General features: G+C 48.3%; 2 protein-coding genes across 4 annotated transcripts in view; one reads left to right on the forward strand and one right to left on the reverse strand.

Annotated features, from left to right (window-relative positions):
* Window positions 1-1,610: 1,610 nt before the first annotated feature.
* On the forward strand, window positions 1,611-3,495 carry LOC125757471 (uncharacterized). The gene is made up of 3 exons (XM_049413074.1): window positions 1,611-2,181; window positions 2,650-3,089; window positions 3,124-3,495. The coding sequence occupies exons 1-3, from the start codon at window positions 1,611-1,613 to the stop codon at window positions 3,493-3,495; spliced, it is 1,383 nt and encodes a 460-aa protein (XP_049269031.1).
* Window positions 3,496-8,037: 4,542 nt separating this feature from the next.
* The window catches only part of LOC119384175 (uncharacterized), a 350,667-nt gene continuing 338,603 nt past the window's right edge, over window positions 8,038-20,101 (reverse strand). For all 3 annotated transcript variants that reach the window (XM_049412793.1, XM_049412794.1, XM_037652453.2), the window contains exon 9: window positions 8,038-9,035. In XM_049412793.1, coding sequence (XP_049268750.1) covers window positions 8,265-9,035 — 771 coding nt within the window. In that variant the 3' untranslated portion in view covers window positions 8,038-8,264. The remainder of the gene's footprint in view (window positions 9,036-20,101) is intronic.

Here is a 20,101-nt window from a genome sequence, read left to right on the forward strand (position 1 = left end):
GGCATTTCTAGAGCCTGTTGTAAATTCTCTTGTGGCTACTAATACAAGTACACTAGCAATGTACCCACTACGCCACAAATCATAACTTTTGTGAAGTTGGGAAGCACCCACCACGACATTATTCGTCATCTGCGGAAAAGCGAGGTACCATCTGTAAGGCATTATGTGCACTTTGTTGATGCGACAGTTGATGACGATGAAGAATTATGGCTGCACCCTTTGTAATCGGTTGGAAGCTTTAAACGACCCACTAGTTACGTAATTCGCGTTCTGTGATGCCCGGTCATTATTTAACTCTCCCACCACGCTTTATAACATACGTTAACGTGACAAAGAGAGAAAGGGAATTAACTTTATTGAGACCCTGAGGAGATGGATCATGGGAGCCTTATGGGCTTCCTCGGCAACCAATAGAAATGCACTTGCAAGGAACCCACTACGCTATAAGTCATCATAATTTTTTTGAAGTAGAGAAGCGGCCACTATGCAATTTTTCATCACTTTACCGCTAAACACCTGTAAGGCATTATGTGCACTTTGTTGATGCGACGGTTGATGACGAAGAATTATGGCTGAACTCTTTGTAATGGGTTGGATGCTTTAAACGACCCACTAGTTACGTAACTCGCATTGCGTGACACCCGCTCATTATTTAACTCTCCCACCACGCTTTATAACATACGTTAACGTGAGAAAGACAAAGAGAGATGGAATTACCTTTATTGAGGCCCTGAGGAAATCGATCATTCGAGCCTTATGGGCTTCCTTGGCAACCAATAGAAGTGCACTTGCGAGGAACCCACTACACTTTAAATCATCATAATTTTTGTGAAGTAGGGAAGCAGCCACTATGCAATTTTTCGTCATTCTGCGGAGAACCGTGGTACCTGCTAAACACCTGTAAGGCATTATGTGCACTTTCTTGATGCTGTGGCTGATGACGATGGAGAATTAAGCAGAGCCCTTTGTAATGGGTTGGAAGCATTCAACAACCCCCTCGTTGCTGAATTCACATTGTGTGACGCCTAGTTGTTATTTTGCTCTTCTACCACACTACATTACATAGGTAAATGTGGTTCCTTCCCGACATGAAGCCTGTAAAGGGTTTTTTTGGAAGGCAGTTTCAAGCACCAGCATGGCTCTCAGGTAGAATACTGGGCTCCCACGCAGAGGGCCCAGGTTTGAACCTCATTCCAACCTGGATATTTTTTCTTATTTCGTTTTATTTCTTATTTCGCGCTACAGTTGTTACGAACACCGGCGGCGGCGGCGGACAATTACGGCACCAAAAACGGCCCCTGTTGTGATCTCATAACAGCTTTCGCTGTAAAACGCATGCAAAGAGATGCATCAAGGTGTAGTGTACGGCAGTAACATTCATGTAGTGTACAGCAGTACCGCCAGATGCCAGCGCGGCATGTACTGCTTTCTGTAATAAGGGCTGCCATTAAACCTGACGTCACTTGTCCGCCTGGAGACTCGGCTGTCGTGTCACTTACTTGCCCGATGCGCTCGACATGGTGTCAGAAGTGGGTGGGATTCATCTTCGCTGATCCCGTGCTTGCATCCTCGTGTCACGGCCCCGCCACCGCCGCCGCCGTTGCTCTGCCATGACGACAACCGGTGTTGAGGGCTCCGCCAGGATGTCAGCCACTCCGTTCTTGCAAGGCATGGCCCAGCTGCGTCCACCATCGCCGTTCGACTTCGACAACCCCAGCTCATGGCCTACATGGCTGCTGCAGTTCGAGGACTTCTCTTTCGCTACCGGACTTCACGTCGCTCCGGCAGAGGTACAAGTGCACTCCATGCTTTATTGTATGGGCCCGCAAGCCAGGGTTGTCCTCGTGTCGACCACGCTAGGCGAGGCAGATATGAAAGACGTCGCCGCCGTGAAGAAGGCTTTCACCCACCACTTCGTGCACTCGCCGAACAAGCTGTACGAGTCAACGCGGTTCCAACGCTGTACGCAGCAAGCTAGTGAAACGGCCGACGCATTTTTTACGGCGCTCCGGAAAATGGTCAAGTCCTGCAACTATCCGTCGCCTGACGTCGAAGAGCGGCTCGTCCGAGAAAATTTTCTCGTGGGCTTGCTCGACCGCGAACTCTCGGACAAGCTCTGTCGGAACCCGAAAATGACGCTACACGAAGCGCTTACGTACGTTTGTCAGCACAAAGACTCAGGTAACGGGCGCAGAGCTCGTGACTCGGCAGAGGCATCTTCATTCGCCGTCGACGCCGCTCACCTTTGCAAGGGAAAGCAAGCGCCAGCTGATAAGACAACGCAACAGCTGTGCCCATTCTGCAGGGCGAGCGTCACATCCTCACACCGACTGTCCCGCTCGCAATGCGTTGTGCAACTTTTGTCGCAAGAGTGGCCATTTCGAGAACGAGTGCTGCAAAAAGAAGCGCGTAAATGGGAAGCACACACGCAAGCCTTTGGCCAGCTCCATTGAGTTGCATGCAGTTGCGGGAGAGCACCCAAATGCGAAGTTTGTCATGGTACTTGTCGATGACCGCCCACTTTCCTTCAAGGTGGACTCTGGCGCCGAAGTTTCAGTGTGCCCAGTACATTTTCGGCGTCCCGTCGAAGCTTCAAGACCCCAAGAGCGAGCTGAAAGGCCCAGGCAACAACGTCCTGCCTGGTCATAGGCACTTACATCGCTACCCTGTCGTGGCACGGAAAGTCAACCAAGCAGCTTCTCTACGTCCTAGCAACCAAGACGGTCCCGCTGCTAGGCTTCCCGGGAATCCAAGCCTTGGGCGTCTGCACGTTTGTTGACGAAGTCGCGAGGACTTCACAGCCCACTGGCGACTTTTGTCCCGATCCCAGTCTCTTCCGAGGACTTGGGACGCTCCCCGAAGCCTACACTATCAGGCTGCAACCCAATGCTACGCCTTTCTCGTTGAGCGTACCCCGGTGCATTCCACTCCCTCTCCGCGGCGTCGTCAAGACTGAGCTAGACAAGCTAGAAGCGGAGGGCATGATTCGTCGAGTGGACACACCCACTGACTGGTGTGCTGGGCTGGTTGTCGTCCCCAAGGTCTCGGGCGGCTATCGGCTGTGCGTGGACTTGACTCGCCTCAATAAGGTGATTCTTCGACAGCGTCACGTGCTCCCTACAGTGGAACAATGCCTCAGGATTGCTCGGAGAGGCTACAGTTTTCTCCAAGCTAGACACCACGTCAAGCTTCCACCAGGTCAAGCTGTCCCCCGAGTCCCAAGAATTGACCACATTTATAATCCCGTTTGGACGCTATTGTTTTCTCCGGCTGCCGTTTGGGATCACGTCTGCACCGGAATACTTCCAGCGGCAGATGTCCCGGATCCTCGAAGGCCAAGCGGGTGTGGTGAACAAGATTGACGACATCCTCGTCTTTGGGAAGACACGCTCCGAGCATGACCGCCGTCTCCGACAAGTCATGGACCGGCTAGCAAAAGCAGGACTCACTCCATTTACCCCAGGTGTGTCCCGGTATGCCAAAAGTGCCAGGTAGGAATCATCCGTATTCCGGTGCTGACTTGACTACGACACCTGGAGCTGACCAAGCAGCACAAGACCAGCAAACCACGTCGCCTCAGGAAAGCACCTCCACTGCAGAGGAACCTCAGGTTCTGCTTCCACGCCACGTGTCTCACGGTCGCGGTATGGCAGGAGGATCCGCAGGCCGAAAAGACTCGACCTGTGAACATTGTTTTTTTTTCGGACCATGAGTTTTGGTGCAGGTGCATGTGTTTTGCCAAAGTTTACCGTGGGGGGGGATGTAGTGCACGGCAGTACCACTAGATGGCTGTATCATTCATGTAGTGTCCGCCAGATGGCAGCGCAACATGTACTGCTTTCTGTAATAAGGGCTGCCATTAAACCTGACGTCACTTGTCCGCCCGGAGACTCTGCTGTCGTGCCACTTACTCGCCCGATGCGCTCGACACAAGGTAGAAGGCACAACAAGCGCGGTGGCAAAATAAAATGAAAAATTTCGAAAGGAAGGCAATAAGGGCAGCAGCAGCAGGAACATTTTCGTCTTTGGAGAAAATCTTGAAGTTGAAAGTGCAGTTGTCAGCTTCCGCAGACCCGAACGCCCGTCGCTCCCGTCACCAATCCATCTGCTGGCGATGCGACCTTCCTCTGGCGAGCCCACGCAGAAAATGCCAGCTCACTGCTCTTCGTCCTCCTTCATGGCTCGGTTCGCGTGCCTCGAGCTCTGTGGAATATTCCAAGAGCGCGCTCGTGCCGCTTCGAATGTCTTGAAGACTTCGTCGTCATCGTTTTCCCGCCGCCTTGCTCTCACTCGTGAGACCCGGTAAAAATAAGGCCATGTTTGTGACTCGTAATTGTCTCCGGTTATAACAGACCCATTCAGTGTTTACATAAAAGTATGTTGTAACAGTACATGGATTTTACATACTCCCTTTACAACAGACCAAAATCCTCTTCAATATGAAGGTCTGTTGTAATGAGGTTATACTGTATTACTATTTGGTATTTTATTTGTTGTCGCATTACTCCAGCTGAAGCAAGGAAAAGGCATATTATGCAATGTGCTTGTCCGCCCCCCCCCTCACTCCTGTAATCTTCTCAGAATTTCAACCCCCCCCCCCCCATGAGAGAAATCCTGGGTGCGCTAATGGTTAGCACTGCTCAGTGCAGGCCGCACAGCAATGTTTGCGAAGCTTTGCGATTGCGATTGTTGCAGACTGTTCCATTACACCTACTCACAGGACACGACTATAGTCCGGAGAGGCCCCAACCAAGCAACCGAAGTGCGGCAGCCGATTGCCTCCACGGCTGCAGAAATAGTTCTGCTGAAGCACTGTGCGATGTTCGCCGAAGAAGGGGTCACCAGCCGTCGGGCTCACGACGTCAGTCTGGAGTGCATGCTCATTGGTGGAGACTTGTGTGCATCCGCCTTTGAGGGGGAAATGCCGCGGACTTCTAAAGTTGTATCTGACTGTAGTCAAGTTTATTCGAGAGCTTACATGATCACCAGCAATAACGCTGGAAGGTTCGATCTCTGATGTATAAAAAATGATGCGTTCCACAGATGATCAGATTACCGACGGTCAACAATTGTGATCGCTGCTATCAGTGTATCGTGCGTATTATTTGTACTTTAGCTTTTCGTTTTCTCGGCACAATTTCACCCAATAAAGAGTTTAGTCTTGAATAGCCCGACTGCCGCCTTTTTCACCGTCATGACCATGTGACAATAATTTTTATACAAACCCTGTAGTAATTGCGCTTGCACAATTCTAGCAAGCTGTGTCTCCCGCAACCTGGTTATGTAAAAGGAGCCTGAAGAGATGGCCTTCTGGTTTTAAGCATCGCCAGCTCTAATGCCAGTGCTAGAACACAAGTGCATTTGCTTCCGTTTTCTACATGTGTCATAGATGCCAGAAATGAGTGATCAAAAATGAAATGTGGATGTGTGTCGAAAATGGGAAGTTTGAAAAATTTTAATTCTTAAACTTAATATCCCCAACACCCCCCACTCTCAAATGTGCACCCCTGGGAAATTTCTCGTGAGAACCCTGATGGAGTTATATGAGGGCAAACGGCAGTCAGAAAAGACCACATTATAGCCGATCCTGCACTACAAGCTGTTACTATACAAGTGGTGTATGCAAGTGCAAAAATCAACATTGGTAGTCAGGACAGGGTATGTATGTTCATTCCGCTTCTATAATGTTTTGCAAAGCACTCACCCCTGGGCTGTCATCAATGTTCCGTGGGCGACCTCTCCTCCTGGGGGCTTCCTCTGGAGCACCTTCCAGGCACCGGCGCTTCATTGGCTTTTCCTTGAGCCTGCGACCTGCCTCCTCAGGTTTGTCAAGGTGTGGCCCAGCAGACTCACTGCTACCTAACGGAACCTGCTCTTCCAAGACCTGCTCTGATGGATGCCCTTCTCTCTGTAATCCACTGACAGGAAGCCTGAGCTGCTGTGGCAACGTGGTCGGCTTGAACCGTAGTTGGAACCGCTTTGGCCGCTGACGCTTCACTGCAGGCCGGCCCATAATCCTTGACCAAGGTTTCACGAGTGGGCGCAACGGAGAGCCCAGTTTCAATTCTATTGTGAATTGGCGCCTGTGCTCGAGTGTGCGGCAGGTGACATTGCAGGTCAGCCTCTTCAGCTGTTGCATCCCATGCGAGACAACCAGCTGCACAGGGATCTGGGAACACGAGGAGGCCGCCACGCGACGGCCTCCGCTAACCACTAAAAAATGACCGGCTACATCATCCTGTGACTCGGCACTTCCAGCCCCGTCCACGCTTCTGACTTCTTCTTCAGGCATTGACTCTACAATGTGCAAAGCTTCACAACTAGATGCAGAGTCACCGTCATCCATAAATACATCACTGTCATTCCTGCTACATGGGAGGGCCAAAGAAACTCGTTCGGCAGTATCCCCTTCACACAATTTCAATCTCTTCGCTGCTGGTAAGAGAGGGTCTGCAGGCAGCTCCTCTGAGGCAGAAGGCACGGAAGAAAAGTTGCGTGCGTCTCGGTCCTCGTGAAGTGGGCTGGATGTCTTGTGACTAGGCACACCTTCAGGCATTGAGAGTAAAGGACACGCTTGCTGCGGTGTTTTCAGGTGACTCGAAATCTCAGCTATTCCAGAGCTCTCCTCTGAACACAGAGCTCTCGGTTGTTGGCCTTGAGCAGAGGAAGTGTCAATTGCAGCGTCCAAGGAGGGCACCAATACGTGCATAGGATGTGGCTGACTAGAAATAATGAAGGTGTTGCCATCTTGAGTGCTCTGCTGCAAACTTCCCTCGATCACGGCTGCTACAGAAGGCAAGGTCACTGGTTCCATACAACTGCCAACATGCTTGAGCAGGTCACCGTTCGCAGAAGACTGCTCTACCAGACTGGTGCTACATTCATCTTGGTGGAATGTTCCAGCCTCCACTAGAGATTCGTGCTCCACAACACTTTGCTCATTATCACACACTGCCAGAGTTTCGTCTCTTGCGCCCTCCAGTGCACACTCAGCACACCCTGCCTCACGTTGAGGAACAACCTGTTCTGGCGAACTTTCTGGCCCCTGCAGGTCAGAGCTTCCTTGTGACACAGGTTGGTCTTCATGATCCTCAGGCTCTAGAAGCACATTCTGGCCAAAAGCAAGTTCTTGCGAAATACTGCACGACTGGAGGTCACAAAGTTCCTCACAATATCTCTGGGACTCTTGTTCAACCTCTCTAGGAACTTGATGATGCTCTTCGAGATCAGGCTCCTGCTGAGCTGGAACAGTGGATGCTTGAGGCAAACCTTCAGAGCTGTCAACAGAGTTACACACTGGGGTGCCCTCACGATGAGTTTTCTGCTGTAGCTCTTCTTGTGACTTGATTATTTTATCCACAGGCAAGCTGTCCATTACATTATCTTCAGGGTCACGTGCTACTGTAACACTATCCTCTTGATCTTGAGCCAAGAAAGTTGAACTGTCTTGAGCTGGCATTGGAGCAACATGAGGTGCCTCAAATTGTACATCTTTCACTGACTGCTTAGCAGAGTTGGGCTTCTCAGCAATATCAATTGGATAAAACTGCACGTCTTGTTCTTTGCCAGTGCCTCCTGAAGATTCCTCTTGCAGCCCTTCTTCAGCAGCCTGACCACCACTGAGAGCTTGCACTGCGGATTCGGCTGTCTGAACAGCAATTCCTAGTGGTGTCTCCTCATTCACTTCTTGAACGATTTCCAGGTGAGGAATTTGAACAATCTCCTGCTCATTTCCCACTTGCACAATTTCCTGCTCAGAAATTTGAACAATTTCCTGCTTATTTTCTGCTTGGATGATTTTATGCTCAGGAATTTGAACAATTCCCTGCTCATTTCCAACTTGAACGATTTCCTGCTCAGAAATTTGAACAATTTCTTGCTCATTTCCTGCTTGAATGATTTCCTGCTCAGGAATTTGAACAATATTCTGGTCACTTCCAGCTTGAACGACTTTCTGCTCAGGAATTTGAACGATTTCCTGCTCATTTCCTGCTTGAATGATTTTCTGCTTGGGAATTTGAACAATCTCCTGCTCACTTCCTGCTTGAATGATTTTCTGCTCAGGAATTTGACGAAATTCCTGCTCATTTCCTGCTTGAACAATTTCCTGCTCAGGAATTTGAACAATCTCCTGCTCTTTCTCTGCTTGAACGATTTCTTGCTCAGAAATTTGAACAATGTCCTGCTCTTTCTCTGCTTGAACGGTTTCTTGCTCAGGAATTTCAACAATTTCTTGCTCATTTCCTGCTTGAATAATTTTCTGCTCAGGGAATTTGAACAACTTCCTGCTCACTTCCTGTTTGAACAATTTTCTGCTCAGGAATTTGAACAACTTCCTGCTCATTTTCTGCTTGAACGGTTCCCGGCTTTGACTGGGCTTGCTCAGCAGACCCAGTGAAAGGTTGTGCTGAGTCAGCCCTCTGTTCAGTCAGGTGCATAGGCACCACACACTCTTCCGGCTGGGCAGCCGACAATTTCTGCAGGGTGAACAGCTGGGTCACCTGGCGCTGCAATGGTTGCTCCAGCATAACATCCTGGCTGACTGGAACAGGCAACTGCTGAGGCTGCACCATCAGCTGTGGCAGCTCTGAACCAGGCTGGACTGCTTCCTGTGGCTTCTGGTGTGGTTGAACTGATGTGGTAAGGACAAACTGCTGAACTAGCTGACGCTGCTCTGCAGCTGGCTGTGTTGTCGCTGAATGATCCACTTGTGAAAATACCTGCTGTGGTGGTTGCTCCTGCTCTGATGATTGCATCAATTTCTTCAGTGGTGTTTGCACAACCGACCCTCGTACGTCACCATCGTCATCTTCATCAGATGACGAGGCACGGCTTGAACAGACTATGCTGACAGCCAGTGGCCTGCCAGGCACTTTTGCTTGTGGAGGTGCCAGCAGGCGAGTCCTCTTTAGTATCGCGGGAGGTGCAATTGTACCAGGCAGCTCAGGACGAACAGGTGGCAGTGCTGGAGGCAAATCGTCTGTCTGGCACGAACAGTCCACACGCCGCCCAAAGAAACGGTCCACTTCAGCAGGCTGCAAGCATAAAACCAACAATATCAGAAAATGCATTCACTGGCTTCATGGAAGAACACAGTTTCTCTAATGACCTGCGATGTTAACAGAAGTAAAAGATAATCAATAGTGAGCAAGACCACATTCATTTATCATGCCTACAGAAAGAATGTGACAATAACAGAATATATACAACCAGTCATGTCAGACAACAAACACTTAAAGGGCTGTCTACCATCCTTCATCGTCATCTTGTCCTGTACTGCAATAGAAAGTGTACTGTCTGAAGAGTAATAGATTGAGCGCAAATGGACGGGACAAAAGAAGACAAGACGACTAGACGAGCGCTTTTGTCCCGTCCATTTGCGCTCAATCTATTACATAATGAACCAACACGCCCAACAGAGCAATTTATTAGCTGTCTGAAGTGACCAAGCTTGCAGTGTTTTCTCTAGAAAGTGAGTAGAAATTTTTAAAACAGACTTTTTCTATCTATGTTGTTTCTTCTTCAACTGTGTGGGATGCCCCCAACTCTAGTTACGTGATGTGATGACAATTCTTGTACCAACGAAAATTACCAACTCTAAGTATATGCAGTTTTTGAAGTGTGGGATGTTGCGTCTACTGAGGAACTAATCCCAACATAGAAAAACAACAACAGTTCATTCCCTTAACAGCAGCGGCAGGCGAGCATATTCTTTCAAGCCAAACAGCTTGCTTTTTTTCTAGCTACCGCCGGTGACGCTGCGGTGGCGGTGTTTCCTATCAGCGATTTAGTGCAGCGTGCAGCCGTGTTTCACCGAGTTGGATGATGATGAAGTGGAGACTGTGGAAATGTTGCATAGTGCATTGCCATAGCAAACCTAATTTGTTTTATTGTGCTGTCGCCGTCCCGTACTGTATGAAGTCCAGATTGACAACATCACCCCGTGCGCTATATGTTGCAAGTGAACACTTGCAAAGGCTCCCTCGGGCACGGCTAAAGCAGAAATTAAATACACCGGCCCGCTCCATTGAGGAAAGAAGAGGGGGAGAGCTACAGCAGCAACTGCGAACTTTGATGAAACAGGCACGTGCTATTTCAACGGTGGTATTGCAGACGGCCTTCATACGATGTGCTGTGACCCCTCCGCTTTGTGATGAAATTACAGACAGCACGAAAACTGCTTCGCTCGCCGGAGCTGCTGCGTTCCCTTACACTAGCTTTTTGTAGAGTTACGCCAGATCATATCCTAAACGAGTTAGATGCTAGCCTTTACTTCGTATAACATTCCAGTTTGTTGATACCGCTTTTATTGCTTCACCCTTACAGCAAGACTGGAACATTTTTTTTGCATAATGACTGTCACCGTAATAAATGTTTAGAGCACGCAACTGGTCAAATAAAGAATTATCATCACAACTTTTGCACTTTTGTTGGCTCAATGTGAAAAACTACCATAGTCGAGCACAAAACTTGGTGTGTTTCAGCAAATCTGGCAGCCGGTGTCATGCGGCTCTACTCCACTCAGGCTCAACATCCAAATAAAATCAACAGAAAATGAACATGCATGACAAGACCTCCTTCACAGAAGAAAAGATTGTTTGCGCTGTTCTAAGTTGCAAATCTGACACAACCTTGGACAGGGCTACACAGTGATTTGGGTGAGCCCTTTCAATGCATTATTGTGGTGAACTCTCAGTCAAAGTGGTTGGAACTGTGCGAAAGGAATTTTATGTAAGCAGCTGCAGTTTGTGACCAGCCCATTTTCTTTTTTCAACCCACGGTGCTCCACAAACTGTTATTTCTGACAATGGAACTGCCTTATGTTCAAAGGAGTTCAAGATCATGTTCATGAATCAGATGTGCCATGTGACCGTTGCACCATATTACCATACTAACACCTAGAGTGCACAAAAGGAACAAAAAACAACGGTACGACATGGACACAGTGCTAACTTCCAACAAATGTTTTATTTTACGAAGCAGTACAAGTAAATATAGAAACCAGGCCACAGCACCCACAGGCACATATGTACAAGATTAGAACATCTAAAACATCAATGATACATGTGAAAGTTAAGATATGAAGGCGACGATAACATAAACTACGGTGAAATAAGCATAGCAAAAGAAATTGTTCCAAGGTTACTAGGGCACGCTAAAATATCATCTCCGCCGAGACACCCGCAGTGTCACATTTAAAGAATCTATTTCTTTCTAAAAAGACAGGGCGTGCAAACACGGACACAAGAAAGAAGTCAGGACACCACAAACGCCGACTAACAACTGAAGAGACGCACAACGGCTGAAAAGAAAGAAGACGCGAAAACTTATCTGCGCATGCCCATGCAACAGGCGAACCTATCAATCCGGCACGCGTGGCGGTCTACGTGGAAGGCAACTGTTAAGGCATTTTATTTCATTTTTATGCAAGTTAATCGACGGTTGGCTCACGCATGCGCTACCACTATTCTCGATATGCCATGCTTCGATCATCAGGCGCGTTTCTTCATTTCTATGACGGTACAACACTGCGCATTCATCGAATTTTGGCGTGCACTTACAATCTCGACAATGTAAAGATAGATTAGAAGGTGAGCCTCCGGTTAGCGATCTCTTATGTTCCAACAATCTCTGGTTAATGCATCGGCCCGTTTGTCCTACGTAGAAGCGAACGCAGCTGAAAGGGACCTTATACACCACACTCGTACGGCAATCAGTGAATTTGTTGGTGTGTTTTACGAAACAAATATCGGTTCGCTTCTTGTCTTTTACTCGCTCATTCTTCCTCTGCACAGCGGCACAAATCTTACCTAGCTTATTGGCCGCCGTGAAAACAACATTAACGCCGTATCTGCTTCCTACTTTCTTTAGCCTGTCAGATACGCAATGAATGTACGGAATACCTACGACACGTTTCTTCCTATCGATACGGCATTAATGTTGTTTTCACGGCGGCCAATAAGCTAGGTAAGATTTGTGCCGCTGTGCAGTGGAAGAATGAGCGAGTAAAAGACAAGAAGCGAACCGATATTTGTTTCGTAAAACACACCAACAAATTCACTGATTGCCGTACGAGTGTGGTGTATAAGGTCCCTTTCAGCTGCGGTCGCTTCTACGTAGGACAGACGGGCCGATGCATTAACCAGATATTGTTAGAACATAGGAGATCGCTAACAGGAAGCTCACCTTCTAATCTATCTTTACATTGTCGAGATTGTAAGTGCACGCCAAAATTCGATGAATGCGCAGTGTTGTACCGGCATAGAAATGAAGAAACGCGCCTGATGATTGAAGCATGGCATATCGAGAATAGTGGTAGCGCATGCGTGAGCCAACCGTCGATTAACTTGCATAAAGATGAAATAAAATGCCTTAACAGTTACCTTCCACGTAGACCGCCACGCGTGCCGGATTGATAGGTTCGCCTGTTGCATGGGCATGCGCAGATAAGTTTTCGCGTCTTCTTTCTTTTCAGCCGTTGTGCGTCTCTTCAGTTGTTAGTCGGCGTTTGTGGTGTCCTGACTTCTTTCTTGTGTCCGTGTTTGCACGCCCTGTCTTTTTAGAATGAATACTTACCAACTAGCTCAGCTCTCTGTTATTCTATGAATCTATTTCTTTTTTTCGACAGCTTAATTTAACGCACGCTCTTTTTTGTATTTTTATGCAACTGGTCCATTACACGTATAGCCACTGCCTTGCACAAACCATGCTCGAATGTCTGAGAAGTTGGAACCTACCAGATTATTTTAGAATTTTCTGGTAAGCTTGAGCACGCAACGCAAATAGTAGAGTGTATTCTGGAACTAACCCGACCACCACTGATGACATTAGAACCTTCAATGCCACAGCTATAAAACGCTGATGTGCTTTACTGCTGATCAGATTACTCAAAGGCCGACGACTGTTCTCACTGCTATCAGTGTACAGTGTGAATTGCTTGTACTTTGACTTTTGATTAACCTGGCACAAATACCCCCAAATGAGTTACATATTTCCCAGTCTTGCTGCAGCCTTTGTCGCCGTCATACCACACGACATTTGGTGGAGGTGCTGGTTCTTTCATGTTCCAGACGCCTATGAAAAGCCGTGAACCAAGCCCAACACGTGAAGAAGAAGACAAGAACGCCCTCCCAAATCACCGAGCTAGCCGCAGGCAGCAAAGACTACCACTGGAATATGGGCTTCTTCCAGAAAGGACCAGAAGGACCCCAGGCATGACCACCACAACAGCTACGATGACAGCCTCTGCGTCGAGTACATCAATCCTGCTTAAGCAGCCAACATTCTGCGTGTGAAGATTCAGCAAGCTGGCTAGAAACATACAACCGAGTTGCTGCTTTTAACCACTGAGAATGCAACGAGAAACTGTGCCACGTGTATTTTTCCCTTGAAGACAGCGCTAGAACCTGGTTCAAAAATCGACAGTCCATGCTAACAACCTGGGACCCCTTTCACACGACATTCCTGGATAGCTTTATGAGTGTCGTCTGTAAAGACAGGGCCAAAGCTATGCTTGAAACCTGTGTACAGCTTCCAAACGAGTACATCAGTATGTACACTGAGGGAATGACTCGTTTGTGCTGCCATGCCGACCCCGCTATGTCCGAAGGGAAGAAAGTTCGCTTCTTAATGCAGGCAGTGAAGCAAGAACTGTTTGCCGGTCTTGTATGTAACCAGCCAAAGAAAGTAAATGAATTTTTTTTTTTGGAAGCCATGAAGACTGAAGGGGTGCTAGACATGCAGACAAGACAGTACAACCGCCGCTTGCTGACAACGCACTACGCCGAAGCTCAAGTTCTTAGCAGTGATGACCCACGGGAGACGATCAGAGTGATCATGTGGGAGGAGCTGCGTAAGCTGCCCTCCTTCCTAAATCGCAGCGTCAAATACAGTCAATTGCTGACATTATCTGTGAAGAAATTCTGCTGTCACATGGGGTTCCTGAGCGAGTGCAGTCTCAGCCTGCAGCCATGACCTACGCTGCTGCTGTCAACCGTCACACCCGACCGCCATAACAGCACCAAGATGCCGCACCACCACAGTTCCGTCGCCAGCTTCCGCCACTACCACTGACGCCACGCCATCCGCCTGTCATTCAGCACCACGCTTTGAGGGAGACCGACATTTGGTGCGTCACAGACAACCGCCCTCTCTGCTAGCACTGTGGGAAGGCAGGCCACACCTACCGCTGCAGCCAGTACCTCGAGATGGGACTGCGTGGCTTCGGCGTTAACGCGTCACGTCCACACAGTGGTGAACGACCACGCAACATCGCAGACAACCTCACACGAGTGCAGTGGATCCCCTGACAAAATTCCCGTTCTTCGTCATCACCACAACCTCCCCACAATGCCGGCAGTACACCAGCCCTGCCCATGACTCACATCTAGAAAACTAAAAGCAACAACTGATGGAGGTGTGGTTACTGTCCGTTGCCATACACTTTGAGTGTATTGTATACACTTTCTTCTGCAAGTGTTTTCTGTATATATTTTTTTCTTTTTCTTTCCTTTTTCCACGTTTGACGGTGAATTTCTCACCTTCGTGACTGATTACACATACGCTTCTTTGTAAAAGAGTGATTACACTAGTGTTATTAGCACCACTATATTCTTTTTGTGTGTATCCAATTTTTGTATTCATTGTACTAAATTATCCTCCCCCCCCCCCCCTTATGTAATGCCCAACGGATCTTTAGGGTAAATAATATTAAAAAGCGAAAAAAAAAAAAATCCTCCTCAGCCATCGCCGCCGCGACGATATCTTCAGAACACGCCGCCAGCCCTGCAGAGCCCAGCCGACAAAACTTTGCCACTGAAAGAAGACTCGATGACTCGATGTAGCAGCAGTGGAATAAGCTGACGCAACTGTGATCCGATGCCGCGACCTAACTGTAACGCCAGAAGACAAACAAACCTCAACGTGCTGATTGACGGCCACAACGTCATCGTTGCAGTCGACACCAGTGCCGACTACTCAGTCATTAGTGAGCCTTTTGCTAAAAAGTTGAGGAAAGTTAAGACCGCCTGAGAAGGCCCCGAAATGTGCACAGCTGGAGGCCACCTAATAACACCGGCTGCAATCTGCACAGCAAGAGTCACGGTTAATAACCAGACTTATCCTACAACCTTCGTAATCCTCGAGCAGTGCTGGAGGGATGTCATCCTTGGCGTGGACTTCCTAATTAAACCTCCACGGCAGTCATTCACTTAAGAACGAAGTCGATAACGCTATCAATGTACAAAGTGGCACTGCTGGTACAGACCTGCGTCACCATTCCGTGAACATGCCCCCCCCCCCCTCCCCCCCCCCCCCCCCCCACACTCAAGGATCAAGTGAAGATTCCGCCACACTCCAGTGTCACGATAGATGTCGGCACAAAAACACCAGCTGACATAGAAGGCATTATCGAGAGTGTCAACACTTGCTATAGACCATGAAATTTAAGTCGCACACGGAATCGCTCAATTACATGAAGACAAAAGTCAACTCAAGTTTATATTTCATTCTGTCTTACAGAAAGAAAGGACTGTGAAAAAAAAGCTGTGTATAAAACAGCTTGACTGCTTCACAACCCTAGAAAAAAAGCACAAAAAGAAAAAAGAGCAATGTGATACAGTCGAAGCTTGCTACAACGAAACTGATGAAACACGCGAAAAATTTCGTTGAAGTAGAAATTTCGTTGTGGTGAAATCTCCCCCAGAACACCGTCACATTTGACTGCACACTTCACAAACATAATTTATTTCAGAAAGTAGTCTGTTGTACTCGGCAACAACTTTTCTTGGCACCACTGTGGAAGCTACAGAGCCAAAGTGCCTGCATGCGTGCGCACCATGAAATAGTACCTATATTTATTTTCTCATTCGAAAAGTTACCTAGCTCGAATAAATAAAGATTTGTTCATTATAAAAAGAGAATGAGTATGGGAAGCCGTTCGCAAAAAAAGTTATTGTAAACTTCCATTCCGTTTCTGTCTTTTTTATTTCTTGGACAGCAGCACATTTTCCTCACGCCTGCTCTCTCAGTAAACATGGCGTCCGCGGTGCCGTCTGAACCGTGTGCGGCCGCAAACTCGCCGTCTCGTTCTCCGAAGAAGCTGTACACTAAATGTGACAGAAAGTGGCTATCAAAACTGACCTAGCAAGTTATCTGCAATGTCTACGCTAGAGTGAGGTGCCGTCAGCGTGACTTGTCTGCAAATGCAGTGTGCCGGACTGTCGCCGAGCTCACCGAAGTGAGCGTGCGAACAGTTAAGCATATCAAGGCTGAAGCTCTGCGGGCCCCACTTGCCTCCCCAAAGTGCAAGAAATTAAATTTCTCAGGCCAAACTGAGAAGCGCATCACCGGCAAGACGTGGCTGCTGCGCTATGACATATTTGCGTTGGCAGCACTGCGGTGCAAAGTGCACGGCTACTTCATGCGCAATGAAATACCTACGGCCAAGAAGATACGCAACGCCGTGATCAGCGACCCTGACATGGACATGCCGACCATCAGCACTCGTACGATCCAAAGAATGCTGAACGACTTGGGGTTCGCCTTCCGAAAAAGAACAAGGAATTCCGCGTTGCTCAGAGAGAGACGACAATGTTGCTTGACGTCGAAAGTACCTCCAGACCATCCGAGAAATGCGGAAGCCGCGGCGGTAAGGTCTTACGTTCTTTTTATTTCTGCAAACTTTCTGTTCACTGCGCGTGATTGTTGGTAAAAGAGTTGACGCGAATGGTGAGCATGCGTGTGTACGTACTGGTTAGCGAAAACGATAGGCGTGCTTTGCATTTGTGATCGGCAAACGTGTGCTATTGACGTGAGTGATCGAAAGCCTTACATAATCCTGGCTTAAGTCACAGCGAATAGAGAGAGATAGAGATGAAAAAAAGGGAAGGCCGGGAAGTTAACCAGATATTAGCATCCGGTTTGCTACCCAGCACTGGGGTGGGGAAATAGGGGCAAGAAAGGGGGTCTATAGAGAGAGTGGGAGAGGGGGAAAAAAAGAGGAGAAAAAAACAAACGCCCATACACACACAAGTCGCAGCGAAATTCCTTATTAAGATAGGGTGGCTGTTCATGCTTGTGCTTGAACGGTAAATAATAGTATTCGCTGAGGATTCCATTGCATGTGGTGTAGGTTTAACTCAGCGTTGTGTATCACAGCATTTCCCGCAGCATCGTTTGAGAAGACTTACTGCCGTATTCCCGCGTAGGAGCAAGGAATCTCAATGGTTTGGAGAAAGGAATAGCTAGTGATGGACCTCTGAATTGTAGATTTTATTGAGCGAATACTCTCCGCACGTAATTGGGGATTGGGGACGTGGTTGCATCAGCTTTGATATACAGCCTGCAGGGGCGTAGGCAAAAATTTTTTACGGGGGGGGGGGGGGCACTACTTTTGTCTGAGTGGGGACCGGGTCGGACTGTGTGGTCGAGTGTCATTTTTTGCTCTGTATTCCGTGGAAGAAAAAAATTTCGGGGGGGGGGGGGGGGGGGAAGAGGGCACAGGCCTGGAGTGCCGCCTTCTGGCTATGCTTCTGGCAGCCTGAAATCAGTTTCGTAAACATTGGTTTCAGTCTTTCACAGGGAGAGTTTTACCAGCTTATCTATGTTATATGTGTTCACACAGGTTTTGTCAGTGCACTTTTTTTGCCCTTAAACAAAGGCATAACCTCGGATGAAGGCTGTCTGCTTTGTTAATGGGCTCTTGCCAGTGAACGTGCGCTGTTAACAATAAGACTGCTTTCTCTTTTGCAGGACCATCTACTACTGTCAAACCTCGTTAATACGTACCCGCTTTAAACGTACTAACGGTTAAAACGTAGATGCAACGAATCCCCGACCGAGTCCCATAGAGCCCAAAGCATTCGCTGACCGCTTAAGCCGTAGTGGTTCGCCCTATGCCTACCGGTAATTAGTGTGTACCCTGCGTGCCGCGATAACTTTTTGTGCCATAATATTTTACTGCGCCGCTCAACTTCCCGACGCCAGAATGTGCCGCCAAAGGTCTTCCGCCTTTTTGAGAAGTGCGCAGATCAGTCGATCCCGGATTCCGACTTCCGCGCGATTGCGGCGACGCCTTTGCGGGTAAGCATCGGGAAAGAACGAAGGCGAGGTGGCGGCCACCGACGAATGCGCCGACATGACTTATCGCCGACAACCTTATCACAATAAGTATCTTCAGCTATCTGCTCGGGCACGCGTGCAGGGCAGCGCTACTTTTCAAGCCTACTGCACGCTTTTATTAGGCGACAACCTGAACGCGCTGGGCTACCGATCGCTGCCGCTTCGTTGTGCGCGGCCGTCTACCAAGGCTGAAGCTGAATTAATGGCACAAATGCTCGGGCAGGCACGAAGAACTTCAGCCATGTACCAACTAGCCCGACAGCAAACGCTACTAAGCCGCCATCAGGCGCGCCGCTTTGCAGAAGCGAAAGCAGATCGCTGTTAGTTAGCGTTGCGGGTCGCGGGCGCCGAGAAACCTCGCTGCATTGACGCTATCACACTAAACGCACGTGTACGATACAGCAAGCGTAGCGCAGTTGTAACCATACTGCACGCTTTTATTAGGCGACCACTAAACGCGCCTCCGTTCGCTGCCAGGACCGATAGAGCATCGCGGAGTGCGCATCGCTTGCAAGAAGCTCGTCATCGCTGCGTTAATCGAACAAGCTACTCGCCGCGTCTGTGCACGATCTGGAGCGAAGTGGATACGAACAACATTCCCACGATAAATGCGCGCGTGCGGCACAGCAAGCGGCCCGGTAGTGACGGCGTGAGCCGAGTAGGCGACGCACTGCACGCAACTAGCCGGGAGACGATCGGCGCCACGCGTTTCACTGGAACCGTGTCAGTTTTCGTTTAGTAGCAGATCGCGGTTAGACGCACGCACATATACCGCGAAAAGCAGACACTGTCCGTTCTGTCGCTATGTCGGTCACTGCGTTGACCGCGTATTCCGGACCCTGCAATAGTTTCGAAATGCTCTTCGGCGTCGCCACTAACGCGCTATCGGGCGGTCGTGCGAGTGTGCCAGGATCTTTTCTCCACTTTGGCAAAAAGAAAGAAGGCTTTGCGGTGGGTACGTTAGGCAATATTTGCTGTGGCACTCTATTTGCTGGCGGCGATGGCATACGCTAGGAGACGCAAATTTGTACTTGGTGTTTAATGCGTACTACCGTTTAGTGCGTAGTTATACCGCATTCCCGGCAGGTACGTATTCACAAGGTTTCACGTACCCGGGTAGCACACATGGTCTAGAAAACGTTTTTTTATGGATAAAACAGATTCTAAACCCATTTCGAATTTTTTAAAATCGTCACAGAAAATCCGTATTATATCCGTTTTTGATAACCGTTAACGTCTAGAAAACGCATTTTTTAAGACCATTTTGGTCTGGAACGTATATTTCAAGACGTTTGTTCGATTCTAAAACAATTTCGACGTTTTAAAATAGTCACAGAAAATCCGTTTTATATCCGTTTTTGATAACGTCTAGAAAACGTATTTTGTAAGACCATTTTGGTCTGGAACGTATATTTCAAGACGTTTGTTCGATTATAAACCAATTTCGACGTTTTAAAAACGTCACAGAAAATCCGCATTATATCTGTTTTTGAGAACGTCTAGAAAACGCATTTTTAAAGACCATTTTGGCCTGGAACGTATATTTCAAGACGTTTGTTCGATCCTAAACCAATTTCGACGTTTTAAAAACGTCTTGTTCGTGACGTCTAGAAGACGCACTTTATAAGACGTTTTGTCGCCCAGCAGCGGACCACGCGCCACTTGGCCCATGCATGCATAGGTATGCATGAACCACCGCGAATTGAAATTTGAACTCGAGCCTGCGCACGCCATCTCTCATTGCGACAAAGAAAGTAACGCGCAAAAGGATAAAGGCGTATGGTGTCTACATTGCATCAGCAACAATGAAGACTAAAGTTCGTTAACCAGTAAACTTTACGTAATTTTAAATAGGGGTGTGCGAATATCAAACTTTTCGAATACGAATATCCACCTTCGAATATCGAATCGAATATCAAAGGAAAAATGCCTCCACAGTGTCATGAGTAAAGAGGCACGGGGCGCGTGCCGGACAGCGCAA

Source organism: Rhipicephalus sanguineus, chromosome 2, assembly GCF_013339695.2.
Source record: "Rhipicephalus sanguineus isolate Rsan-2018 chromosome 2, BIME_Rsan_1.4, whole genome shotgun sequence".
In the NCBI taxonomy this organism is placed as follows: Eukaryota; Metazoa; Arthropoda; class Arachnida; order Ixodida; family Ixodidae; genus Rhipicephalus; species Rhipicephalus sanguineus.